Source organism: Nannospalax galili, unplaced genomic scaffold, assembly GCF_000622305.1.
Source record: "Nannospalax galili isolate Female #2095 unplaced genomic scaffold, S.galili_v1.0 scaffold388, whole genome shotgun sequence".
Classification (NCBI taxonomy): domain Eukaryota; kingdom Metazoa; phylum Chordata; class Mammalia; order Rodentia; family Spalacidae; genus Nannospalax; species Nannospalax galili.
The window spans coordinates 2,134,878-2,146,342 of NW_008360304.1; the positions used below are offsets into that span (position 1 = coordinate 2,134,878).

The 11,465-nt window shown below is 39.8% G+C and overlaps 1 protein-coding gene and 2 non-coding genes across 3 annotated transcripts in view; 1 reads left to right on the forward strand and 2 right to left on the reverse strand.

The window, feature by feature from the left end:
- The window catches only part of Rnf17 (ring finger protein 17), a 211,144-nt gene extending 209,137 nt beyond the window's left edge, over positions 1-2,007 (reverse strand). Inside the window, exon 1 of the mRNA XM_008824356.1 lies at positions 1,881-2,007. Coding sequence (XP_008822578.1) covers positions 1,881-2,007 — 127 coding nt within the window. The remainder of the gene's footprint in view (positions 1-1,880) is intronic.
- An 8,058-nt stretch (positions 2,008-10,065) lies between these two features.
- LOC115068650 lies at positions 10,066-10,172 on the reverse strand. The gene has a single exon (XR_003847979.1). It is a non-coding gene; the product is annotated as a U6 spliceosomal RNA (small nuclear RNA).
- A 1,123-nt stretch (positions 10,173-11,295) lies between these two features.
- LOC115068658 lies at positions 11,296-11,465 on the forward strand. Its single transcript, XR_003847987.1, has one exon. It is a non-coding gene; the product is annotated as a U1 spliceosomal RNA (small nuclear RNA).

The following is an 11,465-nucleotide window of genomic DNA, read 5'->3' on the forward strand; positions in this document are numbered from 1 at the left end:
AAAGCATTCTAAGGCTGGGCATCGTAGCTCATGCCTTTAATCTCACCTAGCACTGGGGGGCAGAATTAGGTAGATCTCTGTGAGTTCAAGGCCATCCTGGTCTACACAGAGTTTAAGGCAAGCCAGGGTGATAAAGTGAGACCCTATCTCAAAACAAACAAATGAAAAGCATTCTTAGTTTTCAACAAACTGAAATATCTGAAATTTGTTTACAAGCATGTTATATTTTAAACCCCTATTTAAATTCCAGAGATATTATCACAGCATTAAAAATTCTTAACTGTTTACATAAAATTTCTGATATTGTACAAGTTAACCTGAGATCATTTCGGATTACAAAGCATAAATTTTTCCAACTGAGTTTTTCTAAATTTTGTAATACAAACGCATACATAGAATAACCACTAGCTTTAAAAATTTATACTTAACTTTTTTTTGAAATAATTTTCATTTTAAAATTAACATTTACTTACAAAATTTTTTATTTTTATTTTATGTGTATGTGTGTATTGTCTGCATGTACGTAAGTGCACCTATACTGTGCAATCCCCACAGAAGTCAGAAGGCATTGGATTCCCCTGGAGCTGGAGTTAAGGACGGTTGTTAGATGCCATATGAGCAATGGGACTGAAACCCAGGTCCTGCTAGTGCTCTTAACTGCTGAGCGATCTCTCAAGCCCTAACATTTTCTTTTTAAAACTATTTTATTTTAAATTTATGTGTATTAGTGTTTTGCCTGCAAGTATGTAAGTGTATCATGTGCATGCCTGGTACCTGCAGGGGCCAGAAGAAACTCCTGGAACTGGAGTTATATATAGTTGTGAGCAGCCTTATGGGTGCTGGGAACTCTGATCCTCTGCCAGAGCAGGAAGTGATCTTAGCCACTGAATTATTTCTCCTGTCCCTAAAATGAACATTTTTTACATAACAGAGAAGTGATCAAAACTCCAAGTAGGGCCAGGCTTGTAATCTCAGCTACTTGAGAGGCTGAGGCAAAGGTAGTGTGCTTTACCTAGCATGTACAAGGTGCTAGGATCAATTCTTAGTACTGTCAAACAAAACACACATACACACTACCAACAACAAAAAGAAAACAAAGCCTCCAAGTAAAAATGTGGCTCTCCATTGAAAATGCAACTTGCTTTCTCTGAAAATACATGTCATTTAAATGATGTGCATCTTGAAAGAACTGATTGACCTTTACTTTTAAAGTATAAACATTGACCAGGTAAAGGAATAAGAATTTCCACTCATTCCAGGAGTTTAGATTCAACTTACTCCTGTTAGACAAAGCAGTCTAAAGTACCTTAGTTACATTAAAATAACTTGAATTCATTTTGTAGATTGTAGGTGAGCTGATCAATAGGGGCACAGAACATAAAGCCCATTCCTTCTTGACCACAAGACAATGCAAAATTTCTGGGTTTTGTTTTGCACTGTTTAATGAAAGGAGGAATGAGTTCCGTGTTCTCTTGTCCAGTGGGGTGACGCCAGCTAACAAACAATGGCCCATTTCAAAACACCTGGAAGAGAGAATTCTGAGTGTTCTTACAGCTGCTCCTTCATGGGCCTATTGACCCCGGAAGGGTGAGAAAGGTGCTCAGCGGCCGGCCGTTGCCCTGGCCCGTGGAGGGCAGAGACCAAGGGCATCTCTGTCTCCACCTCCTAGGTGCACGATGATGCGGATGAAAAAGAGGAGAGGGCCTTGGAAAGCCCAATCACTCCCACAAGTCCGCGTGCTCGCTGAGGCTCCCGTGGCTGGGCTGCAGCTGCCCAAGTCCCTCGCCCAGGTCTCTCGAGGCCGGCCCCTTCCACAGGCCTCACCTTTCTCCCTCAGACGCAGGCTGGGTGTGGCGCAGAGCACCCCGAGTGCTTCTCACCTGAGGCAACCGACGTCTTCCTTCCACACCGGCTGCACCAGCGCTCAGTGGCACCAAGGGGCCCACTCTTTCTTCCCACCTCCTGGGAAGACGCAGTGAACGCGGGCGTCGAGTCCTCTGCCGCCATCTCTCCTCTTTCTGAGGTGGAGAGCAGCCGCAAGAGCGCGTGGAAGTCCCGGCAGCCCTCGCGGCTCCGACCAATCAGAGGAGGCGGGTGGCCACAGGTAGCCAATCAGTAGGCCGAGAGTACAGGCTCTGCCCCTGGGTCGCTCATGCGCGGCACAGAGCTTTCAGAGACGTTGGGTTGTTTTCGGTTTTGTCCTGGGCCCTTGGGTTTACCGTTTCCTTTTTCAAGTCTTTACCACGGGCGTCAACATGTTACACATTTAATCAACTCAAATGTGGGATTTATGTATTAGGACTTATGTCAGGGAGGACTTCAAGTATCAGGCCATTAGAACAAAGCACCCTTTTCTACTCTGTGTCAGTCAGGGTGGTGAAGCAACGTTGTGATTTGCTGTATTATAGCTGTCATGGAGAAGGCAATTAGCTACCCTTTTGAGAGACCCGGTTCCAAACTAGCAGATGATCATGATTAGCAGTTCCTGAGCTACAGTTCTTGGAACGCATTAAAGATGCTACTTACTTTTGCTTACTACTGTGTTTCTGCTTGAGAGACATGCATCTAGTAACTTCTAAGGTGTTTTGTGAAGACATGAAGACATAGTATAAAAAATCTTTCTAGAGGATACAGTTAACTCTAAAACCCAGTAATACTAACAGGCATAAACAGGAAGCAAGATACTCCAGGGAGAAAGAACACATAAAGAGGGACCATAATTGGGAGATACAGTGGCCACTAACTCATTTAATTTATAAACCATTCATCCAGAATACTAGTTTCCTTAATGTGGGACTTTTGAAGGGTTTTTTGGGGGGAAGAATTTTGGAGCATCTTGAATATTGGACTTTACTCTGATCAGTAAACTACAGGAGAGGTTTTGTAAGCAAGGAATGAAGTAATGTGGCAACAAAATGACAGGTGTGTTTCAGAAAAAGCAACTGAAAGTGGTGAGATTGCCTCAGCTGCTAAGAATAAAGCCTGTGTATAGTTTCTCCTCCCCACTGTGTGTGTGATTATGTCAAAAACGAAGTATTCTGTTCAAAGGCACACCCTTCACTGTAGATCAGCAAATGACATTTTTATAGTATTTTTTGTAAAGCAAACTATTTTGTACCTTGAATTTAGTATATGTGTACTAGTGAAACATTGTGAAAGTGAATTTCTACCTCTGTATCTAAATGTGTGTCAGCCACTTGTAAATTATTATGAACTACTATGTGATTGTTTTTGTTTTTAGATTGGTTGTTTTTAAATAGCAACCAATAGTTAAAGGTCTTTAAAATAAACCAACTTTTACTGATTGGGAAAGTTTGTAATGGATTGATTAATTTTAAAGAATTATCAAAGAAGGCATACTCCTACTCAATAATCCTTACACCTTGTTACCTTTAGGAAAAAGTATGGGTGTTTAAATCTGTGCCAATTCACTCATCTAATAGTTTCTTCTAATCTATAATAGAACTCAGGGCACCAATACTAACAAGCCAACATTCCCTTTATCATATTGCTTATTCTTCATTTTTTAAAGTTCTGTTTCCTAGTCCCCTCCTCTGCAATGCCCACCCCTTCCTCTTCATCAACTCATGTCTCTTCTTCCTTTGTAGGTTGACTTTAGAACCTTAAAAACTTTTCTTCTCATGCTGAATACTACTTCAGGATGTAGCAATAGTTTTTTTCTACTAGATATCAGTAATGTAATTTGTTTGCTTTTCGATTCTGAGTTAGAATCTTATTCTGTTACCCAGACTGGTTTCAAACTTCTAGGCTTGAGTGCTCTCTCATCTCAGCTCCAGTGTAGTTGGGATATCAGACAAACACCACCATGCCTTTCTTGCAGTGTAATTTGAATAATAACAATCTCATTTCATAGAGATTAATCTTGGGCCAAAATATGAATATCTAATTTGGTACAGTATAGGGGAAACACCTCTGAATATCATCTGGCATAACAGAGAATTATGCCTTTGGCAATCCCCAAGTTGAATCATCTTGGATAAATCAGAGGTGGTGAAAGATGCAATGATATGTGTTTAGAGCTGCATGGTAGATACTTAGTATTAAAAAGAATAGACAAGCAGGGTATGGTGGTACATGCCTTTAATCCCAGCACTTGGGGGGCAGAGGCAGGTGGATCTCTGTGAGTTCAAAGCCAGCCTGGTCTACATAGTAAGTTCAAGACCAGCTGGGGCTACAGGAGTTACATTAACATTTAATTTACATTGGTTAAGTCCTTTGGAACTCTTTATGCTCTGCAATGAGTGTGATAACATCCTTAAACTGGCCTTGAAGGCCCTTATAACTTTGACTTTTGCTTTCCTCTCCAGTCTCATTTTTTTCCAGATACTCTGGTCTTTTCAGTTCTGTAAATAGATCAAGTTCTTTCCAACCTTAGGAACTTCTGCCTGGAACTCTCTTCCCTCTGCTATTAAAATTTTCTGTTTTAGCCCCACAAAAGGATAAAAAATAAAAATACCAATGCCCATGTACCTTCCAACCAGTTTAAGAAATAGTCTTAAATTGCTAGTTTTATTATATCTGTTTGAATTTACTTACATGCTGGACTAATTTTTATTTTCCTTTATGTTTAATACCATTTTTTCTAGGATGTTTTCTTCTTTAAAGACACCCTAAAGAAGCGTCTTTTAGTAAGCGTTTGCTGCTGGTGAATAGTGTGAGCATTTTATCCCATTATCACTGTTCAATGATAATGACACAAAATTCTAGGTTGACAGTTATTTTTTTCTCAAATAACATTACTTGATATGGTGGTATTATTTGAACATTACAATTATACCTGAATTAAAAAGCCCAGCTCTTAAAATTAGTTTTTAAGAGTGGGCCTGAACTCAGAGAACATTTGTTCCCTCACATATCTCTTGGAACTGTCTGTTCCTAGAACTGTGCTGCTGAAACTGTGTCTGGCACACTGTCCCTGGAACTGTGTCCTTGAGTGAGGCCCCACCCATGATTTTATTCAAAACGGTTTCTTCAGCTTCCCTCGGGGAAGTACAAGTTTAAATCTACCCTACTCTTAACAGACCATCTGCCACCTTGCCTTTTTATCCCTAGCTCTAGATTATCTCATTCACCCAATGTTAAGTGTCCTTTCCAATCTTCACTGTGGTCAATGAAGAGAGACATGCCATCTTTCAGCACTTTGATAAGCTAATTCTCAATCATATACACATCAATTCATTATATTTTTGGGTGGAGTACCAAACTGAGGTTGCCAAGGATAATTAAGTCATTAGTCCAGATTCTAAAATATTTTGTTATTTTAAAATTTTATGTGTATGAATATATTACCTGCATGTATGTAAGTGCAATGCCCACAGAGGTCTGAAGAGGGTGTCAGATCCCCTGGAAGTGGAGTTACAGACAGTTGTTTGCTGCCAGATGGTTGTTGGGAACTGAACCTGGGTCTTCCATGGGAGCATCCCATGCTTTTAACTGCTGAGCCATCTCTCCAGCCCCCAGATTCTGTCAATATTATAAAAGTTATTCTTGGAATCTGACTTCTGATTTCATTGTTATTGAGAAATTTTATGTCAAAGTGTCATTCCTTGCAGGTAAATTGTGTTATTTGGCATTTAATATGTTTCACAGTAATATTGGGGTATAGATATTTATTCATTGTACTATTTATTTCTGTGTAACTGTGACCAAAATACTTGAGAATACAATTTAAATGAGGAAATATTTATTTGGCTCATGGTTTCAGAGACTTTAGTCCATAGCCTTTGACTGCATTGATTCTGGGTTCATGGTGAGGAAGAACTTCACGGTGGCAAGAGCATGTGGAGAAAACTATTCATCTCTTGGTGGATAGGAAGCCAAGAGAGTGAGATAGAGTTTGGAAGTCAGGTAGAGCTTTCAAAGACAACCTCAGTGGCCTCTTTCTGCCAGCTAGTTTCAACCACCTAAAGTTTTCAAAACCTCCTAAAATTGTGCCACCAGCTGGGGATGAAGCTCCCAACACAGCCTTTTGGAGCAAGGGACAATTCATATTCAAACCATAATATTTACCTTATTTGAAATTGATTGCAGTTCTTGGACTGGAGCATTCTTATTTTACAAGTCCAGGAAATCCTGACTATTATCTCTTTGCTGCTGTTAATTTTTTTCTTATTCAGCAAATTGACTGACTTCTACTCTTTATTTCTTTTAACCTCTTTCAAGTTTCATTTCTTTATCTGTGTGTGATGCTCTTTGGTTCATTTTTTGAGGTCTACATCCTAGTTAATGCACTATCCAGCTGTATCTAATTTGCTATTTATCCTGATCATTATATTTTAAAATGTCTGCGAACACATATTCTTTTCATAATTTACCTGATCTTTGGGGGTAGAAATATGCTCTGTTTTCATGTTTTAAAAAAATTCCCAGCACTCAGAAGTCAGAGGCAGGCAGATCTCTGTGAGTTCAAGGCCAGCCTGGTCTACATATGAGTTCCAGGACAGCTGGGGCTACAGGGAGACCCTGTCTCAAAAAAGACCAAAAAAAATTCCATATTTATCCTTTGATATTTTAGACATATTTTTGTATTATGTATTTCAAAATAATTTCTCTGACATTCTTGAGGGGACTAATTCTACAATTTGTTATTTTTTTGATTCTCTTGCATGATGATTTGCTTCTCCATATGATTTTGAAATTCTGGTATAATTCCCTTTTCAGAGGTGTTTATGTAGGAATCTTGAAAGGCTTATGTTAAAGATACATTTCTTTAGATTTTTGTTTTGCTTTTTTCCAGGTGCCCCAAGTTACTGTGAATTTAAGACTCCTTATTTGTTTGTTGATACAGGCTGTTAGTATATAGCTGTATGAGGCTGGCCTAGAGCTTTTGATATATCTCAGACTGATCTCCAACTCACAATCCTACTGCCAGTACCCCAAAAGTACTGAGATCACAGGTATATGTCACTAAGCCTGGTACTCTATGACCACATTTTTTTCTTTCTCATCCTGGATCATTATTTTCTAAAGACCATCATTTCAAATTCCAAGGTCAGTGAAGGGTATGTGTGTATTCTAGATTGCCAGAGCAAAGTTTTTCTCAACTAAAAGGCATACAAGATTGTCATATTTCTTTGCCTTTTAGTCTGCCTGCTTATTCCTATCTGTGGTATACAGTCCTCCATGAGAATACTTGGTTAAGCAGCTGTTTGGTTTTTTTTTTTTTCATAATAATGCAACAAATGTACCATAAGGCTATCTTGAGGCTTTTGCTTGCATTTCATGAATGATTAATGAAGCTGACATCTTTTCATCTTCATTTGAGATTTTATAGTCTTGTCTTTTGGACTGTTTTGTTCTTATAGATTTGAAGCATTCTTTTAGACTCCATCACACATATACTCTTCTAAACTATGACTTTAAAGAATAGTTTATAGAGGGACTGGAGAGATGGCTCAATGGTTAAGAGTGCTGGCTGCCCTTCCAGAGGACCCAGGTTCAGTTCCTAGCACCCACGTGGTAGCTAACAACTGTCTGTAACTCCAGTGTAACTCTTCTTTTGCTTCCAAGGGCATTGCATACATGTGGTGCACTTACATACAAACAAAACACATACATAAAAAATAGTTCATAGTTCTTATTGTGCAGAGATGTTTTATTTTTCTGTGGTATTTTCAATAAGAATTGTGTGGATTTTTGTTTGTTTGGGGGATTTTAAAACTTTATTTGTTTATTTTGTATTTTTGAAACAGGGTCTCCCTGTAGCCCCAGCTGGCCTGGAACTCATTATGTAGACCAGGCTGGCCTCAATCTCACAGAAATTTGCCTGCTTCTGTCTCCCAAGTGAGTGCTGGGATTAAAGGTATGTGCCTCCACACCTGGCTCTTAAGATTTGTGGGTTTTGTTTTGTTTAGAAATCTTTTCTCAAGACAAACATTCATCTCATTTATCTTCCATAATCTGGCATGCTTATTCTGTACATGTCTTGCATAAGGTTCATCACCTTCCCTTTCTTTTTAAAATTCAGCTTTGTTTTTGGTATTTTCATAGATGGGAAGGGAAGTGCCAAGCAACAAAAAGAAGAACCCACAGTAGGGGCTGGAGAGATGGCTCAGTGGTTAAGAGCACTGACTGCTTGCAGAGGACCTGGGTTCGATTCCCAGCACCCACATGGTGGCTGTGAACCGTCCTTGACTCCAGTTCTAGGGGAATCCGAAGCCCTCTTCGGACCTCCAAGGCATTGCACGACGCGGGTGCACTCACTTACATGCAGGCAACACGCTCATACACATAAAATAAAAATAATAAATAAAATATTTTTTTAAAAAAAGAACACAAGCCGGGCGTGGTGGTGCACACCTTTAATCCCAGCACTCAGGAGGCAGAGGCAGGTGTATCTCCCTGAGTTCAACGACAGCCTGGTCTTTATAGTGAGTTTCAGGACAGCTGGGGCTACAGAGAGACCCTGTCTTAAAAAGACCAAAAAAAAAAAAAAAAAGAACATAGTAATTGGGACAGAAAATGTCAAGAATATTGGTGTAGTGAAATCTTAGAGCAGAGAGAGACAGAGACAGAGAGAGAGACAGAGACAGAGAGAGACAGAGAGAGAGACAGAGACAGAAATTCCATGATAGAATTCCATTACTTGAAAGTATATTTTACCTTTGATTTTGTTTTTGTCTTTAACAAAACTTTGTGTTTATCATTGCCTTACTAAAAATAAAAATATCAGGTAGTAAGTAAAGTAACACAAATACACTGCATGTGCTTAGTGGCAATTTAATGCTGTGATGTTCACATCTGTGTCTCTATGTGACTCCGGACGGTAGAGGGAGAACATACAACCTAAAACAGCGTGGTCTCAGAATGCACCAGATGGCGCCAGACTCATAATCTTTGCAGGTGCTACTTTGTCTCTAGAGGAGGGAATACTATTTTCCATGTACGTCTTGAAGAATGTGGAACAGTCAATCTTTCAGGAATTGACTGTCTTTTTCCTTAGAAATTTAAGGGTGGTAGAATAGGAAGTACCTTCAGAAATTCTCAGTCCCTTTCCTGATAATCTTTTTGTTTAGAGCAGGAAAGCCAGGTCTCAGAACTACTCTTTTTTTGGACTGAGCAAGAGCCCTGAGAATTCTGATTTCCAAACTATGTGCAAATGATTTTTACTCTACCAATTTCCCTGTTTACTTCCAGAAAACTCTGGTTTGGGGATTACAATGGATGAAATTTTTGATAAGAGAACAGATAACATAGCTGCCTCAGGAAGGATTTGGGAATCTTTTCTAGGAACTATTCAATATCTACTTTGCTTTTATGAGTTAGTGAAGATGACTGGAGCTGCATTGTCTCATTTGTGAATTAGCCCCCCATACTGAGCTCTGAGGAGTTCTAACTAAAACTTGGGGAACTGTTCTGCAAGGCCCAAGAGCATTCCCCCCCATGAGCCACTCTGTAGGGCAGCAAGGTGTTAGCATCCATTTATGCTTTTCCCCATATTCCTTAAGGACTCCAACACCTCAGTCTCCACTCCAACATCACAGTGACCCTTCTGCAATTCATTCTTCTGTTTTATCTATTAGGTTAAGTGGGTGTGGGCAATAGGTAGAAAGCTCAAGACACCCCAGACTTGAACTTGACCAGCAGAGGCTATCTGTTGTTCCTAGACTTTGGTGTACTTAAGAATCCCTGCTAAGGTGCTTGAGACTCTGAGGTTCTGATGCTAGAGTTTGTAAGAGAACTTGAGCAAGTGTCCTTTAACAGCTGCTCTAGTACTAGATGTTATAGGCCTGTGTTCTGCACTAGAGAGCCTTGCCTTACAGAGTTGAAGTTCACACTCCTATGGTACACATCCGTTTCTTTAGTTTCTTCCATCCCAAGCATCCATTTACCTCTGGTTGCCTTAGTTTTCTGGGTGATTCCTGGGTGATTGTGTTACCACCATCAGGAAACCTCAGAAGGGCAGAGTCCATCCAAGCCAAGGCTGAGTCTTCCCTGTTATGATGTGAGTGAAGAAAAGTGCATTTGGGGTTGACCTTTTTTTCTGTTGTTTAAAAATTAAATTCATTTTAATCAAAGCCCAAAAGCTTAAAAGGTGTATGCACTAAGAATATGAAACATTTCACAAATTTGCATGTCATCTTTGCTCAGGGGCCATGCTAATCTTTTCTGTGTTGTTCCAATTTTAGTATCTGTGCTGCCGAAGCAAGCACTAGAGTTGACTTTCAATAGCAAAATACAGCCTGCTGCTTCAGACATCCAGACATCCAGAATGCTTCCATTCTGTCCTAGGTTACACAGCTTTTGAGTGCCAGGCATTCCTACCAGTGGGTGTTTCCCTGGTGCTGAACACATCACCTGCAGCAGCAGCACACACCTGCTGCTGTTCCTCCCACCTGGCTTCCTCCATGGAGGGAAGACTATTCATTGTCATAAGAATAAAAACACTTGTATGAAGATGATTTTCTGTATGAAATACACAAAAAATTCAATAAAAATTTTTAAAAAGAATAAAAACACTTCACTGTACTGCTTAGGAAGCAGCCTCTGCTCTCCTGCTGCCTCCTTGTGACATTTTGTGACTGCTAGTTTTGTTCCAATGCCATCCTGGCCTCCCAGAGTCTTGTCAGATATACCATTAAATTTGGTTCACCAACCCTGGCTAAGATTTCAGCAGAGCAAGCATCAACTGTGATTGTGGCTTCAAGGAAAATATGTATGGTGGTGGTGCCACACTAATGAGAAACTTCACTCTTAGAGTAGTTTAAGCAAGTGTGGGCCTGGTCTTCTAACGTATTCTGATTCCTCTCAGAACTGTTCTTTCAGAACTGAACTCTGGAATAAAAGGCTCCTCTCATTTTTATTGAATTGCTGTTCAATCATTCCATTCATATCAAGCATGGTATGATAAAGGCAAGAACGATCTTTGAAAACAGTTTTACAAAGAAAGAATTTATTGTTTTTCTTACGCTACTGATTTGGAACAGCACACAAAGCCATGGACAGATGTTTAAAAAAAAATATGCCCTCATGTTGCTTGCAACATCAGTGGGGAGATGTTGTTCTCTACATCATTGTTGTTTTCAACATCATCATTCTCGTATTTCAGGCCCACATACATTGTTCTGAGTCAGGGGCATAACTGAGTCATAAACAGGAAACATGGTATAAGATTAAGGCTATGCTTTCAGCTTAGTTTGTGAGAGTAAGTTACATCAGAATTCCAAATCGTAGGACTGATTGAAATGTTCTTCTCAGAAGGTGTGCGTAGCTCTAAATAGTCTCAAAACAATTGATAACTTGGTATACAGGTTATATAAAATTTCAATTTGAAAAAGGCTTGTTGCAAAGAGTCTTTCCCATTAAGTGGTTTTCCCAGGGTGAGGCTCATCCCATTGTGCTTGGGATGTGCTGACCCCTGCGATTTCCCCAAATGTGGGTAACTCAACTGCATAATTTGTGGTAGTGGGTACTGCGCTCACACTGAAAAAAAAAATCATTCCCAC